Here is a 26714-nt window from a genome sequence, read left to right on the forward strand (position 1 = left end):
AAATGTGTGGCCTGTATTTTATTTTTTGGCTAAATATTGCTGTATGTAAGTACAATGACATCTAGGACAAAAAAAAGAAAACCGCCGTAAACTGGCCAAACTTTGAGCACGCACAGATATGAGCTGGCACGGAGATACCACACCAAAAAAATGTGTGGCTTGTATTTTTTTGCTAAATACTGCTGTATGTAAGTACAGTGACACCCAGGACAAAAAAAGAAAACCTCTGTAACCTGGCCAAACTTTGAGCATGCACAGATATGAGCTGGCATGGCAATACCATGACAAATGTGTGCCCTGTTTTTTTTATTTTTGGGCTAACTAGTGCTGTATATAAGTACTGTGACACCCAGGACAAAAAAAGGAAAACCGACCTAAACTGGCCAAACTTTGAGCATACACAGATATGAGCTTGCACGGAGATACCACTATGACAAATGTGTGGCCTGTATTTTTTTTATTTTTTGCTAAATACTGCTGTATATAAGTACAGTGGCACCCAGGACAAAAGAAGAAAACTGCCGTAAACCGGCCAAACTTTGAGCACAACCAGATAAGATCACTTTGAGCACAACCAGATAAGATCTGCCACGGAGATACCACTACGACAAATGTGTGGCCTGTATTTTTTGGCTAAATACTGCTGTATTTAAGTACAGTAACAGCCAGCACAAAAACAGAAAACCACTGTAAACTGGCCAAACTTTGAGCACGCACAGATATACACTGGCACAGAGATACCACACTAAAAAAATGTGTGGCCTGTATTCCAATTAAACCTGGGGCTAGCTATATATGGCCAACATATCCTACAGGTAGCAGCAGCAGCACCAAAACACAGGAAGGGAATAGACCCTCTTGATGTACTGTATGCAATGATCTATATACACACATACAGTGCCTGCAGGCCTTGCACTGATGTGTTTAGAGCGACATACACTACCCTGCCTACCTAACACTGGAACTTATATACTCCGGAATTAGTCCTTAGAAGGACTGTTGGTTTAGCTGGATTTGAGTAGTTTAGGATGGTAGACCCCACACTAACTAACAAATCCCCAATTCTGACCCTATCTCGGCAGCAGCTCTCCCTACACTATCTCAAACTGGAGTTAAATGCGCTGAGTAGGGCGGCGTCTGGTCTCTTATACCCCTGATGATGCTGTGCGGCTAGCCATTCACTGCACGACCACAACAAAGATGGCTGCGGCGTTTCATAGCCTGGCAGACAATCCCTGCAGCGTGATTGGGTCTCTAAAGTCCGCCAAAAATGCTGCGTGTATACCTGAGTTCCCGCCGAGTAATCCCGGAAATGCTCGGTGCTCGCAGAGTACACTGAGTACATTGATACTCGGGCGAGTAACGAGTAGTGGCGAGCACGTTTGCTCATCACTACATAGAAGACATGCCCCAAATAATTTCAAAATGAGATATTCCCTACTATATCACGTTAGTAACAGAAGAAAGCATGTTTTTTGTGTGAATGAGGCCTGTATAATACAGAACATATGCTCCATACAATTGCAAAGTGAAATCTCCCCTACTGTATCACGTTAGTAACAGAAAAAATATAGAGAAGGACATGTGATTTCAGCAGCCAATGGCACAAGCTGTTGTGTCTGGACATTGTGGATGTTTCCTGCGCCCTGATTGGCTAGTTGCAATGTGCATACATAAAAACTGAAAAATTTTTTTTTTACAAGCACGCCACTCCTCTGAGCTCTCCCCACCCCTCTCCTCATCAATCAAGTGCCAAAAATACTTTAGTGGCAGCGCAAATATTTTACCGAATGTTATCGATTTTTCCCGCTTTTAAGAAAACTTGCTCATGCTTCCGATCACGAATCCGAATGTGCCATATTTATGCCGAATTTATGTTTGGTGATCATTTTTCGAGCATATTTGCTCATCTCTTCTTGTGAGCCCTTCTTAAATTCAAGTTTTTCAGTGAAGGAAAACAGACGTTTATTTTTCATGATTGTGTTCTATCCATGTTTTTCAGAAACGGAATATGTACCTATTAAAATTTATGGAGTTGTTTACATGTCCACATTATTTTTTTGGATTGAGTTTGTTTGAAAAGATCATGAAGACATGTCGGTTTTCTGCTAGCATCACGGATGAAGAGTACCTGTACATGTCAACTGATCGGTGAAAATAATGGACAGCACTTAAATGACAACAGTGTGCAGTCCTTTTACTGTTCTTGATTAACTGCTTAATAACAAGAGGTATTTTTGGTTTTGCATTTTCATTTTTTTCTCCCCTTCTTCCCAGAGGCATAACTTTTTTATTTTTGGTCAAAATGGCCATGTGAGGGCTTGTTTTCTGCAGAACGATTTGTGCTTTTGAACGACATCATTGGCTTTACCATGTTGTGTGCTCAAAAACAGGAGCAAAGTTCCAAGTTCTGGGAAATTGCAAAAAAGTGCAAACCCCCAGTTTTTTTTTTAGTTTTTTTTATCATGTTCATTGAATGCGAAAACTGACCTTCCAATATAATTCTCCAGGTCATTATGAGTTCATAGACACCAAATATGTATATGTTCTTTTTTATTTAAGTGGTAAAAAAAATTCCAAAGTTTATTAAATAAAATTGCACCATTTTCCTATACCTGTAACGTTTCCATTTTTCGGGATCTCGGGTTGGATGGGGACCCATGAACACATGACTGGGTCAGCGATGGGTGGGATATTCTGCACGCTTGCCAGAAGCGAGAGCTAAATGCATCTGTCAGAGTTTGACAGCAACATTTAACTAGTTAACAGCAAAGGGTGGATCACGATTCCACCCGCGGCTATTAGAGGCACTTGTCAGCTGTTCAAAACAGCTGACATGTGCCGGAAAAGATGTGGGCTCAGCGCCAGAGCCCACATCAAAGGGATGGAGTCTGACATCGGCGTACTGTTATGCCAGATGTCGAAAAGGGGTTAACATTGTAATAAATATAATAAATAGGAAAAGTTTTGTAAATTATTGTATGAAAAACACTGATGAATCACTGATGGTAAAAGCTGACACACTGGTCTAACAGTAATAACACGTAGAGCCCAAATATATTTATATATATAAAGAAGAAAATTCCTTCTCACCCTCCAATGGGGGTGGTCTTTTTTGTCCTTTCTCATTCTCGGGTCCTCTACCAGAGACCTGGGAGTTTGTGGGTTCTGCACAGTATCTTAGTTATTCCGAGCATTGCGCTTTTCTTTACAGAGAGATCAGATGTTGCACTTTGGATCTGTTATGGCCATTTTCCCAAGTTAGGGGTCACTGCTCCAAGTGCTCCTATCACCACTGGAATCACTGTTGCCTTCACCTTCCACATCTTATCCAGTTCTCCTTTGATGCCCTGTCATTTATCCAGCTTCTCATATTCCTTCTTTCTGATGTTGATATCACTTGGCACTGTCACATCTATTATCATAGTTGTCTTCTGATCCTTGTCTACTACCACTATGTCTGGTTGGTAAGCCAACACCAGCTTATTCGCCTGGATCTTGAAGCCCCACAGGATTTTCACCCTTTCATTCCCCACCACTTTTTTCTGAAGTCTTCCACCTGGACTTAGGGGGACTTAGACAGCTAACATAGAAAAATTCAGAAAAACATACCTTAGGAAAATAGCCTCACCAAAACCTTGTCAAATGACAAATGCACTATCAGGATGTAGCAGGTCCCCACTGATAAAGGCAGAAGGAGCACAGATGCAAGCTACTGGTAAAAACAGCCACTCACCTGGCAAATTGTGGAGGGGTTGGCTGCCTAGTAGCAAAAATGCACACAAATAGGGCTTGCATAAAGCGCCAGTCACACAGGTAAATGTGATGCAAAGTGTCTGGATAACAGCCTATTGATCACGCCCATAGTATTAGCAGGCGAGCTGTCCAGCACTATTTATGCACCACACAGTGACAGATGCCCCAGTACACCAAGCCAACATAAAGGGGCATAGCTGCATCCTGCAAAAAATGATAAAAAATGCAATAAAAGATAAAAAATTAATGCATATAATAAATACATTAAATGAGGTATTGGTTAATATTTCGGCTAAAATAGATAAGCTCGTAACCCAACGCCAAAGGTCCTCATGCTTGCTAGTCCTAACACTAATTTCAAAAACAGCTAACGTAGAAATATTCAGAAAAAGATACCATAGGAAAATAGCCTCACCAAAGCCTTGTCAAATGACAAACGCTCAAACTGTCAGTTTCAGACTGTTTGAGCAGACACATGGAAGTCATTTTGTAGGGCTCTGGCACTGCTCCTCCTATTTCTCCTTGCAAAAAGGAGGGTTGTTGCCATCTTATGGCCCCCTCCACTTCTCCTCATGCAATGGCCTGTCTTCTGGTATCTGCACCATGCTCTGGACACATTGCTGACAAACACAGCTACCCTTTTTGCCACAGCTCTCATTGATATGCTGTCCTGGATGAGCTGCAATACCTGTGCAACTTTTGTGGGTTGCCAACAATGCTGCATGATACTGTACCAAAACAACAGCTAAAAAGGATGAAGACAGAGAAATGGTCTGTGGTCACCACCTGCAGAACCACTCTTTTATAAGGTTGTCTTGATTATTGCCTTTCATTTCTTCTTGTCTGTTCCATCTTCACAACAGCAGGAGAAATTGATTCACAATCAGCATTGCTTCACAACTGGACAGGTTGATTTCACAGAAGTGTGATTGACTTGGAGTTACATTGTGTTGTTTAAGTGTTCCCTTTGTTTTTGAGCAGTGTATTTTAGAATGGTGCATATTATTTTATTATATCTAAATAAAGCAGAACCTTTTTGAATACTCCTTACTGACAGAAAACCATGTGTAAATCTGCTACTGTACTAAAAGTGACATTCTACAGTGAACTTTAGTGGAAATGTAAAATAATATACAGTAAAAGCGTATTCAGTTGGCTTTTATTTTGCTTTTGCTATCCAAATCAATCCATGTGAACTAGCACTGCACTCTGTCAAAGTCAGTGAGGAACTAATGAAAGATAATAACACCAGACTACACTTACTTTCTGAAAAGACAAAAAGGGACAAAACTGCCTAGTTTAGCACTCACTTTTATGACTTTTTATGTCCTTAGGTGTCAGTGCAAGCTACCTGTGTGACCCTGACTGCTATGAGTGTAGATCGCTGGTACGTAACTGTGTTCCCACTCCGCTCTTTGCGTCAAAGGACTCCACGTGTGGCTGCAGCTGTAAGCCTAGGAATCTGGATAGGTAAGAAGCTAATCTTCTCAATTTTATCCTTTGGTGGACATAGTCCCAACTCCATGGACTTGATAAATGTCTGTTTAGCGCAGCAATGTGACTGTTAGCTGCAGTATTCTACAGACGTCCATCAACCCCAAAGCCGAACATTATTTTCTGCATCAGTTCTCCGGTACAGTGGGTGCCTCTTACACTCTCTATGTTCTCAGGCACGCCGTATCAGCTGATGACCCCCTACTGGCCAGGGGGTTCCACAATATGCAAATGTATTATGGGGCGACAACAAAGGATACAATCCTGGCATAGGAGTAGGAAGCTTTAATGGTTTCTATGAGACAACATGGGGCACCACATGCACGACAAGTCTCCACCCAAACTAAATTCTTGTCCCTACATACACATGTCCATCCTTCAGTGACAACGCAAGGGAGTGGAGTCAAACTGGGAGCGGCACTGGGGTCAGCACCATCTTAGTTAGAAACACTTGCATACAAATACTTATTTCAATGTGAAGTGAAAAAAGGAGAAATATGCAGCACTCACCAATATAGCTGAAAAACCATGCGTCTTTATTTCACATGAATTCCATCAATAGAATTGTGGACATGCAGGACGTTAGAGGAATGCTAGGGGAGGGAGGTGCTGGACAACGGCCGTTTCGCGATTACTCGCTTATATGGGTCCAACTCCCCATACAAGATGCAACACAAGAATGCAACACAGTACACAAGGTCTTATCAGGGTTTTTTTGTCTAACAATAAAGGACTCACTTACTATGAACAGATCAAGTGACCTGCGGATCCACTTACCCAAACACACAAGGCCAAGAGAGAAAGACATTCAGATAGTGTAAGAATAACATTTCATACCTATTGCTGAGCTTTGATTTGTCAGTCTGTCTAGGCACCAGCAAATATTTTTATATAGGTTAATAGTATTCATGCATTGCAACAATATAATTGGCTCAAGTTATCTCTAAATATATGCTGGCATTAGCATTACTGATGGGCGAGTAGCATCGTTGCTCGGGTCTCCCCGAGTACACTTGCTCATCACTAATTACTCCTAATTGGCTAAGTTAACACTACTGACACCCAGCTTTTGGTTCTAGGTCTTGGTCTGTAGACAAAGATGTTCCTGAGAGCCCCTTATCTGATCATAGACGCCATCTTGCAAGGAAAAAGATGCATGCATGAAGAACCCAAGATAGAGTCAGTATAGATAAATCTAAATCCTGCTCTCACAGGATCATTATCCTCTTTATCTTCTGACTGTTATGTGCCCATCACCTCTTCCTCCTAGTTCTCATCTATTTGTTCCTTGGCTCCTTCACCTTTACTAACAGTTTATCTGGTACCGTGACCCCTCCTCGATTGCTGTAATCCACCCTCCCATGGCATTCGTTTGTGCAATGACAGTCCAGAGCTTTGAGATATTGTTTTCCCCTTTGCATTCTCCTCTGCTTTTTCTTTTTCCTCTGGGACCACCACCTCCTCCTGCAGACTATTCAAAGTGTGCTCCAGCATGTAGATTATCGAAATAGTGATGCCGATGATGCCATCGTCAGTGTGTTTGGCTGCAGTCCCTCTCCCCCTGCAGAGACACCAGCATACTCACTGCCATGGCCTCCGTCCTGCTCCTTCTGGGTCTGCTGCTACCCAGGGTGCGTGCACCGCACACAGGTCCCCGGGCACTGTGCTTAGGGCATGTGTGCACACTTCCCCTTTATTAAAGGGGTCCTGCACATTTCTCAAATGTGTCCCTAGCCAATAGCTGGAGGACACTTACTATTTAAAGCACATTCTCCAACATGGAGGTGCCTGTGCAATGTTCTGTTTGTTTCCTAACACTCTTGTGAGTGCTCAGGTCCCAGTACACCTATCCCTGTATCCCTGTATGTTGCACCTGGATCGCCTGCTAAGGCCGTGGGGTACTCGGTACCGGGCCGGTATCTAAAGGGGATGTGTCACAGCAGCAGTCAACCCCATCCGTGGCCCTGAGAGTCCAATTAAAGGGATATTTACAAGGGAAAATAAAGTTTGTAATAAAGTGTTCGTGACACCACCTGTGGTACTTGGCAATAAAGATGTTAGCCGACGCTGCAGATTCAGTTCACTGGGACAGTTGTTGATGCAGCAGAGTTGGTTCAGCTCTCCACATGCAGAGCTATGTCCCAGGGCAGGTAGAATATTAAAGATAATGTTGGAGGTGAATGTGGTGCAGGACAGGTGATGCAGGAAAGGTTCAGAAGACACAACAGAGTGCAGTTTCCTTTACCTTTTACTGATCTGTGCAGGTACAGTCCAGGGCTCGGGTTACAGATGGTTCTGGAGTCGGACAGCCTGTAAGCAATTTGGGGATCTCCTTATTCAGGTGGGTTGTGATGCCTCCTTTCTTTCTGTTCTCTGAGGTACTTGCTGCTGTAAACTCTATCAAGTCCCTCTTTCTGTCTGATGCTTAGGTAGAACTCCACTTGCATAACAGGCAACTGTAGCCTGGTTCAGGGATCGCTCCTATCTGGCGTCTCTGGCTCATGCGTGCTGCTGTGTCATCAGTTGGGGACAGAGGATCTGCAATCTTCTGTCCTCCGGATTCTGCTGCTGGGGCTTTAGTACCCACACAGCCTTGGACGCCGGTGCCCGGTCACTGGCGCTCAAGCCTGGGAGTGAGCTCCGCTATAGCTCCTGTCCCCCAGCTCCTCTCCACACATCCTGTCTCAACCCTGTTCAGGCACTAACTCTCTCCACTGATTTCCTCCTCCTGACCAGAGAGAGCAGCTCCCCTGAAGTTGGATTTAGAGCTCCCTCTGCTGGCCTGGAGCAGGAACTATGTTGTATGCTGGAACTACCTGGTATGGAGATTCCTTCTTTGCTTCCAGGCATGACATCACTCCCCCTTGGAAGGAGGCAAGACCACTGTGGCAGCCGAACTCCTGGGGTGCCACACACCTGCCAGTGCTTATATATCTATGTCAGCTGGTCCCGCTGCATCTGCCAGTGCTCATCTCAACGTCAGCTGGTTCTGTTGCACCTTTCTCATCTCAACGTCAGCTGGTACAGTTGCGCCTGGAAGTGCTTATCTCAATGTCAGACGATTTTGCTACACCTGCCAGTTCTCACCTCTATGTCGCCTGGTCCAGTTGCACTTGCCAGTGCTCATCTCTCCATCAGCCGGTTCTGTCTGCATCTGTGGTACCTGTCATCTTACTCCGCCCAACTGCATCTATTTGACATCTCCTTGGGCTGCCCCAGCTAGCCATTCCAAAGTCAGTCCTGGAGTAGCACCTGGACCATCACCCTTGTCTCCCCTCAGATCTCGACGTAGGACGCTGATGCATATCCGTGATCAGATTGGGTGAGGCTCATGGTTACGCCCCCCAGGTCTTCCTTATCATCTTAGTAGCTATTTTGAATCTGTGGAGAAGGGTGAAGAGGTCCCTCATCTGTGCCCACTCTGCAAGCATGATTTGCACCACATCCATATGGCATTGACACAAGCTATGCAAAAGGATATACTGCACCAGGGTTTGTCTCTGCTGTCATAGTCGCTGAAAGATGTGCAGGGTGGATTTCCAATGTGTCAGCACATCGCATATCAATCGGTTAACTGGTAGCCCGAAAGACCTTTGCAGCAATGCAAGACCATGACCCGCATTGTGCATAAGGTGGAAGTAAGCACACAGAGAACATACTTTCTACAACATCCAGGCCAAGATAGTGGTAGAAAAATTGCTGTATCACCAGGTTGAGGACATGAGTCATGCAAGTTATGTGTGTGAGGTTGCCCCACTGTTTGGCTGCCACCAGGGTCACACTGTTATTACTCACACCTTTCTCTGGCTCCAGGTTCAGTGGAGACAGCCATTGCTTTAACTCAGCCTGCATAGATGTCCACAATTCTTGAGCTGTGTGACTACAATCTCCAAGGCATATTAATTTAAGCCTTGCCTTATTGTGGTGAGCCTTGGCTGTTCAGTACGGAGGTGGGGGGATATTCTCTCTGCATTGTTGGAACACGTGTCTAATTAAGTGAGAGGTTGAGGGTGCAGGTGGAGGCCCTAGAAGAGGTGGAGGAGGCAAAAGCAGTGGAGGAAGTGTTAGATACAAAGGAGATTACAAGATTTGGTGTCTAGTGGTTTAGTACGCCATCCATTGGTGTGTAGAACTTTAGTTGTCCAACCCTAGGTATTAGTTTATTTTTCTAACCCCTCTTGTCTATAGTTTAGTTCTCCATATTCTGGTGTTTAGTTATCCAACCCTGGGTGTTTAGTTGTTTAGTGCTCCAACCCTTGTTATCTAGTAGTTTAGTTCTCCATCCTCTGGTATCTAGTGGTGTAGTTCTCCATTCCCAATCACACTACAAGCCTTTTGGATTCCAAGACTTGTGGTGCAGACCCTTCCCCACCTGCCTCACAGCCATAATATTCACCTAGTGCCCAGTCACCAAGATGTAATGCTCTTGGCAATGCTTGCAAGTCCAGGTGTCAGTGGTGAAATACAACCTGGCAGGCATAGATTTTCCCAAGGAATGGGTGATGTTGTCTGTGACTTGTTGGTATAGCTCAAGCACAGCTTCCTTGGAAAAGCAGCATTTCTGTGTCCAACAGATTGGAGCTGGTGAAGTTCACGCTCAAACAGCTTGACTGTGACTGATATGCAGGCAGAGATGTTATGGAGGATTGAGAAAAATATGATGTGCTTGTTGTCTAAGATCTGTAAAAGTAAAAACAAAAAAAAATAAACCCTTAAAAAATAGCTTTTATTAGCATACATGAAAAATACAAAAAAATTCCTCATTAGCAATAGAATGGAGCATAAGAGGATTGGTGAAGCAGAAGTCCAGCGTGGGTGATATCCATAAAAAATTACTTTTATTCCATTTTCATTAAAAGCACATAAGTCCAAAATCCATCTTTATATCCAAAGACACCAAAATGGGTAATTCTTACCAATGACAGCCACAGGCTTAAAGTGCATGTAAAATCAAAATCAATAAGAGGGTTTGGTGCAAGTTAACGCAGGAGAAAATACAAACTGGGATAAAAAAGGAAATTTGTGCCTAGGATTTGGCACTGGACTGGTAAATAGCAACTAGGAAAGGTCTAGGGAAGATAGAATGTGTTTTACCCTATATGTTCCTTCCTGACAGCGGAGGTTGGCACTAGTGATGAGCGAACGTGTTCGCCACTACTCGGTACTCGCACAAGTATTACTGTACTCGGTGTACTCGGCAAGCACCGAGCATTTCCGGGATTACTCGTCGGGAACTCGGGTCTCCACCCAGCTTTTTTGGCGTACTTTTCAAACCCAATCACAATGCAGGAATTGTCTGCCAGGCAATGAAACACCGCAGCCATCTTTGTTGTGGCCGTGCAATGATTGGCTGGCCGCACAGCATCATCAGGGGTATAAGAGACCGGACGCCGCCCTGCTCACTGCATTCAGCTCCGGATTGAGATAATGTAGGGAGAACTGCTGCCGAGATAGGGTAAGAATTGGGGATTTATTAGTGAGTGTGGGGTCTACCATCCTAAACAACTCAAATCCAGCTAAATGAACAGTCCATCTAAGGACTAATTCCAGAGTATATAGGTTCCAGTGTTAGGCAGGCAGGGTAGTGTAGATCGTTGTATACACATCAGTGCAAGGCCTGCGAGCACTGTATGTGTGTATATACATATCATTGCATATATCAAGAGGGTCCTGTGTTTTGGTGCTGCTGCTGCTATCTGTGTCATATATTGGCCGTATATACCTAGCCCCAGGTGTTATTGGCTAATAGAGCTTTTTTTATTGCAAAGCAATCCAGAGCCCTTTTTCCCCCCTCCATATGCTTTTTGACATTGCACAATAGCATAGTGTGAAAATCCAGCAATTTTAAAAGGGTCCCAAACATCCATTTTGAGTGTGCAGAGAAATATTTATTTTTTATGTGGTACGGTTGAGAAGTTTTTTTTTGAGTGTCTTACACAATTTCTTGACACTATTTTGCTGAACCCCCCAAAAAAATACAGACAGGCCACATATTTACAGTGTGGTATATCTGTGACACACCTCATCCATCCATCTGCTAAAAAGTTTGGTCTTTTTAGCCCTAAATTAATTTTTTTTTGCTTTCTGGCACTGTACTTATATACAGCACTATTTAGCCAAAAAATAAAAAAAACAGACCACACATTTTTCGATGTGGTATCTGCATGCCATCTTATATCTGTATGTGCTCAAAGTTTGGCCAGTTTACAGCTGTTTTCTTTTTTGGTCCGGGGTGTCACTGGACTTATATACAGCAGTATTTAGCCAAAAAAATAAAAAAATACAGGCCATACATTTTTCGGTGTGGTATCTGTATGCCAGCTCATATCTGTGTGTGCTCAAAGTTTGGCCAGTTTAGACCAGTTTTTTTTTTGGTCCTGGGTGTCACTGGAATTATATACAGCAGTATTTAGCACAAAAAAGTTATAAAAAAACAAAAATACATTTGTAGTTGTTGTATCTGCGTGCATGCTCATATCTGTGTGTGCTCAAAGTTTGGCCAGTTTACGGCTGTTTTCTATTTTGTTCCTGGGTGTCACTGGACTTAGATACAGCAGTATGTTGTATTATTTTAAAAAGCAGCCCACATTTTACAGTGGGGTATATCTGTGACACGTCTCATACATCTGTGTCTCCAAAATTGAGGTATTTTGGGCCTAAATTCCCTTTTTTGCCAGTCTGTCACTCTCGTTATATCCAGCACTCTTTTGCATCCAATAAAAAAATATATATTTTACAGTGTGGTCTATCTGTGACATGCCTCATACATCCGTGTAATTAAAATTTGGGGATTTTAGGCTGGTATTCCAGCGTTTTCCTGTCTGTTACTCCAGTTATATACAGCACTCTGTTGCTTTTTTTAAAAAACAGGCCACATTTTACAGTGGGGATGTTGGTAAAAAGAATTCGGTTTAAAGTTGTTATGGCAGCTTCATAACTGTGTTAAATGCTCCAACTACTACCACCGTCATCATCTTCAGTCTAGAGGCAATCACTGTGCAGATAGAAAGTCTGAGTAGCAGAGAGTGAACGTTAGGCGCTGTTGTACTCTGTCTTGTACTCTGTCTCTGTATTACAAAGGCTAAATCTTAATGATGAAATCATGCCTGGAAGAGCCAGAGCAAGATTACGTGGAAGTTCAAGGGGACAGGACTCGCAAAAACTGAAGCCTGGTTATCCTGGGCAGGATCCTGACAAGCCCTCACCTACTAATACTTAACTGGTCGGCCGGTGACATTTAAAAGGAGCCCATGCATTGTCTAGAACTGAAGATAGAGATTTTGAGGTTTCGGCTACATTTCAAGAGATGTCAATTGGAGAGCGTGGTGGGCCGAGATGTAACTTCTACACCACCACACAAGCTGCCGCCTCTCCACCACCCGATTTGCTTCACCCCCATCTTCTGTCTCTTTTCCATTCTCCCGCAGAATGAAAGACCGCAAGAACAAGGTCCTCTCCCTCTGTAACAGTCTGTCATTGTAATTTTTTTTGTTTAAATGATATTTATTCCTTTGCATGTAAACCCTTGTCATGTACAGCACCATTAAATTAATGGCGCTATATAAATAACTAAATAATAATATAATCTCCTGGACTCAGAGGTGTGCAGACGTGCCTGTCTGCTCTCTGCCAGACTGTGGAGACAATAGGGCGCCTTGCTAGTGGCAGCCCATTGCAGCAGCTATTATTTTATTTTATTTTGTTTGTTACAGTCTTTTATACCTTTCCTGATGTCTTTTTGGACCTCTAATTTCAACCTTGGATCTATGCAACGTTTTCATCTCGTGGATTGCGACGTTCCTGCACGCTGGTCTGCTGTGGGATGGAAAATGCAGCACACCCCCACACTTTCTACTGCCGCCGGGCACACTGCATATGGTTTTTACCCGGATCCTCCACTACCACCCACAAGTCCCCTGCTGGCATGGCCACTTTGGGGTACGCAATATGGTCCATCTCAGCTAATACTACCGACGGATGTATGCTGCTGCCCACAGCCTGTGTCAGTGATACAGCCATATGTGCTCAGCGGAGAGCATCGTATACAGTATGCCACGGAGAGGTCTCCCGGGATGGATGGAATCACTGATCGGATGGTTGTCCCTAGGTCTGTCACTAATCGAGTAGTGTATTCAAGGAGTCGTCTTCTGGAAATGCGCAGGACAAAGTCTTCTCCAGCAGTTGCAATACCACATGTTCCACGGGAAATGAGGAGACCTTTCAGAGGTTGCAGAGCAGGCAAGAAGACCAAGTCCTGGAGGAGAAGGTTTAAACCTGCAGTCCCATCCATCATCATGGGTAATGTACGATCGCTTGGTAACAAGTCGGATGAACTGCTGGCTCTGAGTAAGACCCAGAAGGAGTTCAGGGAATGCAGTCTCATGTGCTTTACAGAAACCTGGTTGCATGAGGACGTCCCGGATTCAAGTATATCGGTACCGGGGTTTCAAATGGTTCGGGCTGACAGGGACAGAGTGAAGTGCGGTAAGAAGAAGGGTGGAGGAGTGATACTGTACATTAACAACAGATGGTGTAATCAGGGGCATGTAACAGTAAAGGAGAGACATTGTTGCCCAAACATTGAACTATTAGCAGTGGGCCTCAGGCCTTACTATCTGCCTAGAGAATTCTCTCTTGTTATTGCAGTGGTGTCGTATATACCACCATCTGCAAATCCAGAGGCAGCTGGGGATGTACTGTCTGGGGTGATTGCCCGGCTTCAGACGAAACACCCTAACTCTCTAACTGTCATTTCTGGGGATTTTAATAGAGCCAAGATCTCATTACCAAAATTCTATCAATATGTCAAATGTTCTACAAGGGACAATTATATATTGGATCTCCTCTATGCCAGTGTTAAGGATGCTTACTCATCATCTGCATTGCCCCCCCTGGGGAAATCTGACCACAATCTCATACTATTGTCTCCAGCTTATCAACCAGTTGTCTGCAAACAACCAGCGACAATTAAACGGATAAGGAAATGGTCTCCGGCAGCTGAAAAGACTTTACAAGACTGCTTTGAATGCACAGACTGGGAGGTGTTATGTGCCAGGGAACCTAATGATGATGTTAATGAGGTTACCAGGAGAGTTACTGATTACATCAACTTTTGTACTGACAATATTGTACCTATTCATGAGGTTCGGTGTTTTGCAAACAATAAGCCTTGGATTACAAAAGAATTGAAACATCTACTAAACAGGAAAAAAAAAGCTTTTGAAAGGAAGGACAAGGAGGAAATGAAAATTGTTCAGAGAGACTTAAAGGGGAAAATTAGGATTGCCCGTGAAGCATTCAGAATTAAATTGGAAAATAAATTGTCACATAACAACTCCAGAGAAGTGTGGGCTGGAATGAAGCTTTTGACTGGGTTTAAGGCAAGGTCAGATCAGGGGGGTGGGGGGCTGATCATGGCTAATGAAATGAATGTTTTTTTCAACAGATTCAACAATAAATGTGCCATGTCAACAGAGGAGAGGGCCGGGGAGAGACGAGCAATATCAACTGGGGGGAGGAAGTCGGAGTCTTTCTTGATCTCCGAAAATGATGTGAGGGAACAGTTTAGTAAGCTGGTCATGGGTAAAGCAGCAGGGCCTGATGGTATCTGTCCACGTGTCCTCAGAGTGTGTGCGAATCAGTTGTGCACTGTCTTCCAGCACCTGTTTAACTGGAGCTTACAATCACAGAGAGTACCAGTTCTATGGAAGACTTCTTGCCTGGTGCCGGTTCCCAAGACTACCTTCCCGAGCTCCCATAATGACTATAGACCGGTGGCCTTAACATCGCATGTGATGAAGTCCTTGGAGAGAATTGTACTTGCCTACTTGTGTCCGAGGGTGTCTGCTTTTACGGACCCCCTTCAGTTTGCGTATCGGCAGAGTCTGGGGGTGGACGATGCTGTAGCGTATCTACTACAAACAGTACATTCCTTTTTGGACAATGATAGAACCACTGTGCGTGCCATGTTCTTCGATTTCTCCAGTGCATTCAACACCTTACAGCCACTATTATTACGTAAAAAGCTGGTTGAAATGGCGGTTGATGAGGGACTAGTGAATTGGATCATTGATTATCTGTCGGACAGGCCACAGTTTGTGAGGTTGGGGGCGGCCGTATCGGATAGTGTGCGGAGTAGTGTTGGAGCCCCTCAGGGAACGGTGCTGTCGCCATTCCTTTTTACGTTATACACAGCTGATTTTCAGTATAAATCAGACCTTTGTCACCTTCAGAAGTACTCTGATGACTCAGTGATAGTCGGAGGTATTGAGAGAGACCGGGGGGAGGAGGAATACAGAAGGGTGGTTTTGGACTTTGTTGACTGGTGCCAGGCTAACCATTTAGAACTCAACGTAAAGAAAACCAGGGAGCTGGTGTTGAGTTATGGAAGGTGCATGAAGGATTGCTTACCTATCACTATTGATGGTCAGGATGTGGAGATGGTGGAGAATTTCAAATATTTGGGGGTTCACCTGGACAGCAAGCTTGATTGGAGGTGCCATATGGAGAAGGTTTGCAAGAAAGGGATGAGTAGACTTTACTTCCTAAGGAAGTTAAGGTCGTTTAATGTGTGTAGCAAAATGCTTGAAATGTTCTACCAATCCATTGTGGCGAGTGCAATCTTTGATGCAATTATATGCTGGGGTAGTAGTGTGCGCACAGCTGACGCGAATAAGCTGAATAAACTTATCAAGAAGGCTAGTGCGGCGGTGGGTCTACAACTCAGGACTTTCGAGGAGGTATTAGAGGATAGAATTACTAAGAAATGCAAGGCTATAATGAGCAACAATACACACCCGCTCTATGAACTGTTTGCGAAGCAAAAGAGCACATTCAGCAAGCGTCTACTCCAACTAATGTGTAAAAAGGAAAGATATAGAAAATCGTTTGTTCCGACAGCTGTGGGGATGTTTAACAAATGTATAAGTGTAAAGCATCCCAAGACTAAATGAAGTTCAAAGTGTATGGGGGGGAATTGGTGAGTTACAAGTACCAGTCTATCCGCATCTGCTGTCCATATAGACTTATTTTGTAAAGTGTGTATTGTTCTTGTAATATTCTTGATCTTTGTTCTGCTGCTGTAATACTGTAATTTCCTCCGGGATCAATAAAGTTTATCTAATCTAATCTAATCTAATACTATATGGGTGTTTCCTAGAGACAATCCATCAAACGTTATTGAAAGATTTTTTTTAATGACAACTCTGTTCAGTTGGGCACAAACTATGTCAAATTGGTAGCTATACCCCAGTGTGTATTGGCACAGTGTCATGTTGACTACAGTTCCCAGATGTTATGTAGGCTCCTAATATCACCTCTACTTCAGCAGCAATGAATTAATTGGAAAAGCTCGTGGTATTGGTATAGCTATTATTTTCTTGTCAAAGAACTCAATGACATCAATTAGGTTGTTAGCTGCACATGGAATGGAGAAATAGTAACGATGACAATTGACAAGAAGTTTCACATTTGAGGAAAAACACAATTCAACAATTTCCTTTAACTCTTACAACACATTATATTCAAAAGCCTTGAAGAAAAAAATGAATATACCGTGAAGCTAATAGGTATGAATTATTAGTCACACCAATGATGTTACATAATTCTAAATATACACAACCTATCAGTGGTGAAATTATTTGCCACCGAAAATTTAAAGTATTAGACTAATGTCATCTTATGGAATGATATGAGCCACAAAGCCCTTCAAATTGAAACTGTTGTGGATGTACTGTAGAATTTTCGCTTGAAATTTGGAAGTACATGCCCTCTATGCTGCTTGCATTAAAGAACTGATTTGTCAGATATGTACGGAGTCAGGATGATCAGTCCGTGAGCACCTGTGCCGCGCCAGTTCTGGACCTGTTTTAGCTGCGTCCCCTGTTTACCGGCGGAAGGAATAGGGGAACGGACAGGCCCCATTACACAGAGCAAGGGGTTGTGTTTAGACAGAGAACAAGCCCAGAAGCTGAGGGAAAAAAAAGAGAAGAAGGAGTGAATCCCCAGCTGTGACTGTGTGAGCAGCAAGGGGGCAGTGCAATATGTACCCAAAGTGCCAACGCTGCAGCAAAAGGCACCAGACAGGCAGACCTGGTGACCAAGAGGCAGAGGGCCAGCTTAAGATAAAGTGGGCAAGACATCAATGATTTTTGGCGTGGACAAGCAGCGCATAGGAGGCTGAGTAGCGTGCTCCGTCCTTAGAGCAGTGGTGCTGCAATGGACTGTTCCCATAGTCTCCCGCCACTAAAAGCAGTACTGCCATTTAGCAAGGCGCTGTTCACCCAGCAACCACCAGAGAGCGAGGCGCTGTGCGCTCCTTGACCATGAGTACAGAGCATGTGCACAGTAGAGAGAGCCAGTTCATGCCACATGTCCAGCTTGGATAACCAATATTTCTAAGGCACAGAGGAATGACAGAAAACGTTGGTACGGTCAGCAATGTACTCCCTCAGCATCTTCCAAAACATTCCTTGTTACAGTACCCTGCACCTCTGTGTCAGGGTAATGAGAGGGTCTGTTAAAACCCTACAAGGACTTTGCCATTGTTCCACTGCCTCTGCTGTATTGGAGTTAAGTCTCTCTCACCTGTACTCCTTGGTTGGCCAGCAAACTGTGTCCTCTGCCGCCAGTGTTTGAGATAATAAATTTATTAATAATACTACTATAAGGGCCCTCTGCTACTTCAACATTTTAGTACACCTGTCTGCCTCAGGACTAAGAGATATAAAGTTCTCAGATTACCGTGGGTCTAGAAGTGTCACAAATCAGTATTGCCTGTCTGTCATCCACAATTTTGAGAGCACGATGGTTACGGGAAAGGCAGCATAACATAAAGTCAGCCCAATGCATCCCAGACTGCTAACAGGCAACACTTCCGTGTTGTCACCAATGTGAGACTGACCATGCTCTCCTCCTCCTCCTTGTCCTCAGGCCTACAACACTTACAACGAACCTCAGTAAGATCATAGTACAAATATCATTGTAAATACCTTCTTGTAAATACACCCCTGTATTTTTTATCTCCCTCACCTCATTTTAGATTGTAAGTTGTCACGAGCAGGATTGTTTTGTTTGGATTAAATTATTGTTATCATTGTTACTTAGTGTAGATTGTAAGCTGTCATGAGCAGGGTAGTTTTATTTGGGTTTATGTATTGGATTATTGTTATCGTTGTTATTTAGGACTGTTGTGTTTGAAACTCTTAAACTGTAAATATATTTTCGTTCTATAATAACTCTCAATATTCAAATTAGAACACAGATAAGCAGGATGGAGATGTTTATTATAGTGTCATGGACGCTCACCCTCTTAATGGATTCCTCAAAATTTTGGATGATGGTACACATATCAGACATCCATGTCCACACCTCAGATGTTATGTGTGAAAACAGCTGAATACCGACAACCTTGTTGATGCTGGTAGATTAGTCACCAACTGCCCTCTTCTGCTCAGAAATCCTTTCCTTCATCTGCAGTGTAGAGTTCCAAGGCCTGGGGGCATCACACACTAGTCGCTTAGCCAGAAGTAGCAAGCGCTGCTGAATCGCGGCAAGGGCGGATAAAGCTGTAGCTGACTTTCTAAAATGGGTATTTAGAGCATTGTATTTTTACCAGCAGATCTGCCAGCTCTGTGTCGCTTTTCAAAAAACTTTGACCAATTAGGTTAAGCGCATGAGCCAGGCATGGCATGAGTGTGAGCTCGCCTTGCCAAAGAGCAGCCACCAGGTTCCACCCATTGTCACACACAAACATGCTTGGCTGTAGGTTCAGTGGTCTCATCCACTGATATGCCTGCTGTTTCAGAGCTGTCCACAACTCTCAGCATTGTGGTGTTTGTCACAGAAACATATCAGCTTCACCACAGCCTGTTCCCGGTTTGATTATGCAGTGCTGCAGTGCTTCCAGCTTGTGACTGATGTGCTATCTTTTGGAGCTGGACGTTGAAGAGGAGGCGAAGGAGTAGGAGGTGCAGGAGCTGTACACTGTGGGGGCAATCAAAATTGACATAGGGCACTCAATACTTTGTGAGGGCAGCCACCATACCAAGGTCTGAGTGTGTCCCAGATTCCACTATAATAACCCTGTGTACCCTCAGTGAGATGTATCATCCCTGACCACAAGCACTTGTCCACGTGTTTGTGGTTAGTTGGACTTTCCAAGTACCAGCATTGTGGAGGGCACGGGTAATGTTGTGGGACACGTTCATGTGTAATGCCAGGACAGCACACCGTGACAAATATTCCCGCATATTCGAGGCCTGGGGGTGATCCTCGACTTTGCCCTCTCTTTCAAACCACACATCAAAGCCCTTGCTTCCTGCTGTCCATTACAACTCAAAACATTTCCTGGATCCGTACATTACAAGAAACTTAAAAAATGTTTGTGCACACCCTCATGATCTCCCGCCTCGAGTATTGCAACCTTATACTCTGTACCCTCCTATCTAGCACTGTTGCACCAGTCAAATCTATCCAAAACTCTGCTGACAGAGTAATCCAACTGTCCCTCCGTTATTACACAGCCTCTCCTCTCTGCCATGCCCTTCACTGTCTTCCTATTGCCCATAGACTACAGTTCAAAACCGTAAATATGACATACAAAGCCTTCCCCAAGCTGTCTCCTCCATACATCTGTGACATGGTCTCCCAATGTCCGACTGGGTCACGACTTTTTCTACGCAAACACAGTGTGCCATCAACAAGATGTACTGTCCCTGCCCACAATCACTTGTCCACGTGTCTGTGGTTAGGTGCACTTTCCCTGTACCTGCATTGTTGATGGCACGGGTAATGTTGTGGGACACGTGCTTGCTTGTCTAATATTGTGATGGCAGACCGGGAGAAATAGTGCTGGGTGGGGACCAAGTACCTTATTATGGTCACTGCCATCAGGTTGCAGAAAGCATCCATTTCCCAAGAGCCTAGATTGCAACCATTTCCAGCTCAAGCAGAACGCAAATTTGTGAATTTAGTACTGTGGCCTGTGGGCCGTTCACTGCATCTTTCCACTTACGATCCAATGACTAGAGTATGGACAACTGAAGGCTGCGCTGGGAAAAGGATGTGGACGTGCTTGATTATGGTGCAATTTCAACAACAGCTGCAGGCCAGGAGGCATCTTCTCATGCACCGTGGACAGGGGATTGCCTTGCACGCACAACAGCGGAAGAAGCAGTAGTATCACATGCAGACACTGTTCATGGAGCCTGGTTTTCAACCAACAAAGTCTATTGCTTTGTTGCCATGTGCCTGATCATGCTGGTGGTGGTAAGACTGGTAGTTTTACTACCCCTGCAGATGCGACAATGGCCGGTGGTGCAAATGTCCTTTTTGGGGTTATCGACAGAGTCTTTAAAAAACATGAAGACTGGTAGGGGGACATTCATTGTCTCCCTCTACCACGCCACCTCGACACCTGTCTTTCGTTGTTCCTCAAGGCTCTGTTCTAGGACCTCTACTTTTCTCCATCGACACCTTTGGCCTTGGCCAGCTGATGTAATGTCACAGTTTGCAATATCATCACTATGCCGATGACACGCAGATCTACCTATCTGTACTTGACATCACCTCCTTACTGACCTAAATCACACAACTTCCCACATAATCATCCTTTTTTTCCGCTTGCTTTCAAAAAGTGGACATAGACAAATCAGAATACATCCTCTTTCAAGCATCTCATGCTGAGTACACCAGAAAGCTGTGTATGCCTCATTCGGTACCACTTTAGTAAGAGGTAGACTTTCACCTAGAGAAAATGATTTTCAAGACATTCACTGCCTTTTTGGAACATTTTTTGCAGCTGTGATGTTCATCTTCTTGGTGTGGATGTGTAAAATTTCTAAGCTGTCATCAATACCATCATCGTTCATATGTTGTAAATAGGAAATCAGATTTTTCAAAGGGTCATGGTTACGCTTTGTGGCATTCCTTTAACAGTGTTGGTTACACCCGGACAATTAATTTTATACTGTGACATTTGTATATTTTTGTTAATATGTATGGGTGAAGATGAAGAATCTTGTTGCATGGGTGTGTTTATAGTTACTGACGGTGCACTTCTCTTTAAACTTAGTTTTTCATGGGCATACATCAGTTTGTTTAATTTTTATCCAACGCTGATCTGCTTTCTCTAATTCAGCATCTCACAAGCATGTTACACTTTACCCTTTATACAGACACGTGCGTCTTTGGCAACATATTTTGGATGGGCATTTTTTAGTCCGAGTTTCAGACGTGCATCTGGTACACCAATCTTATGATGGGCATGAAACCGATTATGGTAATTTATAGTGGCTAAACGACAAATCATTGTTGGTTGTATCATGGATCTCATACCTCCCATAGCCATTACTGTTAATCATCATGTACTTTCCCTTTCCTGTCATCACCATGCCCCTTTTGCATATCACATCATCCAACCATTCGTCCGCCATATTTTTACTAAAAACCTGCACCTTCACAGCAGCAACTGTGTATGAAACCATGTTACAGTTTTGCACGGTGTTTATGATGCCCCGCACCTAAAAAAGGAAACTCTATGTTGATATCTACCCCCAGGGGCAAATGTTTGCCAGCCCATACACTTTGTCTAGGAGACCCGCTCCTTTAAATTGGGCATAGGTTTTAATCAGGCTTTCTTCCACGTCTCATCATCCACCACCACTAGATCAGCAACTTTAACGTGTTCCGTGCTGTTACATCCAGGGTCGACTTCACAACAAGGGTGGGTGTTTTTGCTGGGCGTAAACTACCTGTTGTGAAAACGGTTGATGTGTACTCCACAGGGGAAAATGTTTGACAGCCAACACACTTAGTGTATGGGCATTCCAAATCTCCAAGTCTAGGAGACCCACTTCTTTAAATTTGCCATAGTTTTTTTTTTTGCAAATCTTTATTTATACATTTTTTCAAACAACCTGTGCACAGCTTCCAAAAGCTAAACTTCCAGAGCATAAAGTTACAGACATTTCGATGTTACTTAACTGGAAAGCGCAGATATACAGGTTAACAAAACATTAACATAACATAACAAAGAAACAAGACAGGCAAGTATATTTCCAGTGCTGTTGACCCGAAGGATCATGTATAGGTGAACATGACAGTGACAGGTGAACTCTCATTAAAAATAAAAAACCTGTAAAGGAATTGAAAAAAGCCATAAGGTAAAATTACATTGTTAGACTAAGAAGGGTTATTAAATTGAGTATCGGGCTAGACCACGTCAACACGAACTGCAGGGATTGATCCAATAATTTCAATTCTTTGATTTTCCCATTACGATATCAGAGTATTTTTTCCAAGAGAGCCATAATCTTTTGAATTTTTCATGAGATCTAGTCTTCCAGCTGAATAATTCCTCCAGTCGGTATAGGTCATGTACCTTATTACGCCATTCTCCTATCGTAGGAGGAATTTGAGATTTCCAATGTGAGGAAATCAGTTTTTTCGCAGCAGCTATTAGTAATGAGCGTAAGTTATGTTTTCTTGGTTTAAAAGTTATAGTAGGGAGTGACAACAAAATCTCCTGGGGAGTGAGACCTGTTGATGTCAAATCCATATGACGAAGTGCGTCATTAATATCCTCCCAGAAAGTCGAGATAACCGGGCAGAACCAGAAAATATGTGCAAGAGAGCCTATTGCACCAGAACATCTCCAGCACAGCGGTGAATCACTTAGACCTAGGTGGAACAAACGCTCCGGAGTTCTGTACCACTGGAAGAGAATCTTAAATGCATTGTCCTGTAATAGGATACATCTGGAAAACCCGTGAGAGTTGGCAAGTACCTGACTCACTTCTTGATGAGACAGAGTTATCTTCAACTCTGATTCCCAAGAGGTTATATAAAGAGGTTTAAAGTTTTCTGGTGGCTTGATAAGATTAGCATATAATTAAAGGCCCCTTTACATTTAGCGATGCACCAGCAATCCCGACAACGATATGACGCGGTCAGGATCGCTGGTGCATCGCTAAATGGTCGCTAGTGAGCTGCCACACAGGCAGATCTCACAGCGATGCAGCAGCGATACATAGGTCGTTACCTTTCAGACGAGGTGATCCTGACGTCCTCCCATCCGCGTCCACGCGTTGCTCGTCGGCGCCACAGGAAGCCCAGCAGGAAGCGCCCGACGAGAAATGGATCTCACGCAATCAGCGACAGACAGCGGGGCAGCCGGTCGGAGGTAAGTATCACACATAGCGATATTGCTAGCGATATCACTGCTGCGTCACCAAATCAGTGATGCTTTAGCAATATTGCTAGCGATATCACTATGTGTGAAACCCCCTTTAGACACTAATTTGGAAACAGGAGAACGGAGCTTAACTGTAAGCTCTAACCATAACCACTCCAGTGAATGCTTCAAGTCAGTTTTAAATTTTTTTTAAGATAAAGCAGATATGCTGCTTCTGCAAGAAGTCCTAAGGACGCTTTGTAGCATCTCTCGGCCAACCCTCCACACATTGTATATCACTCCACAGGAGTTGGGATATAGGAATGTTTGGAAGACCATCCCACAGACCATAAACATCTACGTATTTAGGGTTAGTCAGCCAAGGGAGGACTCTAAGTGGGATATCCTCCAGGAAAAAGCAATGAGGTATGATGTTCGGAATGAGTTTGATCGAAAGAGTATTTAGGGTTATTTCATTACATTTCCCAGCAGGGGGAATAATAGAGGACCACAGGTACAAATCCGAATCTAATCCCATCATGGCAATCTCTACATTCGCATTAAGATTGTCAACTCTCTGCTTAATCAAGGTGATCCAACGGGCAAGATGTATAGCCTGATAGTATGTTTTAAGATCCGGGAGGCCGAGGCCACCCGAACCTTTGGGTATATAAAGTAATTTTAATGGAAGCCTAGCCTTTTTACCTTTCCAAACGAAGTTAGAGATAAACTAGTTAAGTGAGTTAAAGGAAGAGTCAGGGAGAGGTATAGGGACCATTTGCATAGTATAAAATATTTTGGGGAAAATATAAGATTTGATAATATTAACTCGGCCCATCCAGGATACATACGGCAGGTCGTATTATTTAAGTAAGACTAGTATCTTTTCGAACAAGGGCATAAAATTATATTTATAGAGGGTGGAGGAGTCTGTTGTTAAGAATATCCCTAGATATTTTAATTTCTCTGCTGCCCATTGAAACGGAGTGTCTTTTTTGAGAGTTGTAATGACTTCATTCGGTACAGAGATATTCATGGCTTTGATTTATTTAAATTAATTTTGAAGTTGGAAACTATTCCAAATTCTTTGAATATATTTACCAACCTGGGGAATGCTATATCGGGGTTTACTATCAGAAGAAGAAGATCACCCGCAAAGGCTGTTGTTTTAATTTCTGTTTGGCCTATCAAAAAACCTTTGATGGATGTATCCTGTTTTATTTTCTGTATAAGGGTTTCCATTACTAAAACGAACAGGGCAGGGGAAAGTGGGCATCCCTGTCTGGTTCCGTTTTTTATTTCAAAGGGATCTGAAAAAATTCCATTTTACTCCCACTCTGGCTGTAGGGTCCACATAAAGTGTCATAATGGCATCTATAAAGGGAGGAGTGAAGGCGAATTTTTGGTGCGTACATGTAATATAGTTCCAGCTAATTCTGTCAAATGCTTTTTCAGCATCTGTTGACAGGATTGTAAGGGACTTCTTTTTATTTTTAGCATGAGATATGGCATGTAGGACTTTAGTAGCATTGTCTTTCCCCTCTCTCCCCTGGACAAAACCCACCTGGTCAGGGTGAATCAGACTCCCCAAAACCCTATTGATTCTTGAAGCTAGAATTTTTTACCACAATTTAATATCGTTGTTTAGTAATGAAATAGGCCTATAATTGCTACAGAGGCTTTCATCTTTCCCCTTTGGAATAATGGCGATATAGGCTTCTAGAGCTTGTTGAGGCGTCGGAGTTCCCATGAGGAAAGAGTTGAAATGGGAGACCGTGTGTGGAAGGAGGACCCCAGAGAATTTCTTATAATAACCCACTGGGAAGCCATCTGGGCCAGGTGACTTTCCATTAGGCACAGCTCTCAGGGTGTCTTCGATTTCATTGAATGTGAGTGGAGAAGTTAAGGCAACATATTCACTTGTGGGAAAAGTTGGGAGGGAAAGGGGAACTAAAAATTCTTGTATGTTATCTGCCTCTCTCCCACAGTCCTTAATGGAATCTGGAGGGTCTATGTTATATAAGTCTTTATAGTACTGTCTGAAGACCTCGGCAATCTCTCTGGATTCAACCACTCTTTTGTTAGGTGTAATTTGAATATTTTTTATAAATGTCTTTTCTTTTGTTTTTTGATCATTTGAGAGGTAAGTTTTCCACTTTTGTTACCATGCATATAAAATCTATGTCTACTGTACATAAAAGTCTTGGCCGATCTCACGTTTAAAACGTCTTTTAATTTATGTCTAAGAGTAGCAAGATCCTGAAAAGACTCATTCGACCTATTTGCTTTATGAAGACGTTCCGCCATATTAATTTGATGAAGAAGGGATTGAATCTCTTTTTCCTTTATTTTTTTACCGTAGGAGCCCAAGGAAATAAGTTTCCCCCTGATTACAGCTTTATGAGCTTCCCAAATATTAGGTGTTAATACACCTTCAGTGATATTTTCGTTAAAATATCTTGTGATGCTATCTCTCAGTTTCCCTACATTGTCCGAATTGTCTAAAAGTGATTAATTTAGCCTCCAGTTCCCCACTGCACGAGGTAGAGTGGTGATTTCAATAGTCATGAAAACAGGTGCATGGTCGGATAACGTTATCTTTCCTATTTGAGATGATCTAATTAAATGAAGAGCTTTCATCTGCATAAATAAGTAATCTATCCAGTGGTACGAGAGGTGCGGAGGAGAAAAGAAGGTATAATCCTTTGTGGTGGGGAAGAAAATCCTGCAGGGATCGACTAAATGTAGTGACCTAAGTTTGTTTATGAATCTTTGTCTCAGTTTCCAAGAAATAGGGGAAGACCCACTTGAGGCGTCCAGACCAGTTTGAACTGTTAGATTCCAATCGCCTCCCACTATTAATATGCCTTCCAGAAAAAGTTGGAGGGTGTCTAATGTTTTAATTATCCAGGAAACCTGATTCTGGTTTGTGGCATATAAATTTGCATGTGTCTCCTTCATATTTGATAAAAAAGTTTTGACAAAAACAAATCTGCCTTCCGGGTCACTTAAGCTATCTATAATTGTAAAGGGGAGGCCTTTTCTGAAGGCAATGCTCACCCCTTTTGACGCCGTGGAGGCACAACTGTTATACCATATAGGAAACTGAGATAAATACATATTGGGGTACTCTACCAAGTTTGAAATGGGTTTCTTGGATGAAAGCCACTTGTGTTCTTTGTTTTTTCAGGAGTGTGAGTATTTGGCTGCACTTAGCGGGGGAATTGATACCTTTGACATTATAAGTTGCCACCATGATCGAGCCCGAACCATTCCGACTAGTTATTTAAAG

The 26714-nt window shown here is 43.2% G+C and overlaps 1 protein-coding gene across 1 annotated transcript in view; it reads left to right on the forward strand.

The window, feature by feature from the left end:
- KISS1R (KISS1 receptor) overlaps window positions 1-26714 on the forward strand; it is a 291499-nt gene that overhangs the window by 37234 nt on the left and 227551 nt on the right. Inside the window, exon 3 of the mRNA XM_073546900.1 lies at window positions 5091-5226. Within this exon, the coding sequence (XP_073403001.1) occupies window positions 5091-5226 (136 nt within the window). The remainder of the gene's footprint in view (window positions 1-5090; window positions 5227-26714) is intronic.

This window comes from Dendrobates tinctorius, unplaced genomic scaffold, assembly GCF_039654945.1.
Source record: "Dendrobates tinctorius isolate UK_male_01 unplaced genomic scaffold, ASM3965494v1 ptg000011l, whole genome shotgun sequence".
Classification (NCBI taxonomy): Eukaryota; Metazoa; Chordata; class Amphibia; order Anura; family Dendrobatidae; genus Dendrobates; species Dendrobates tinctorius.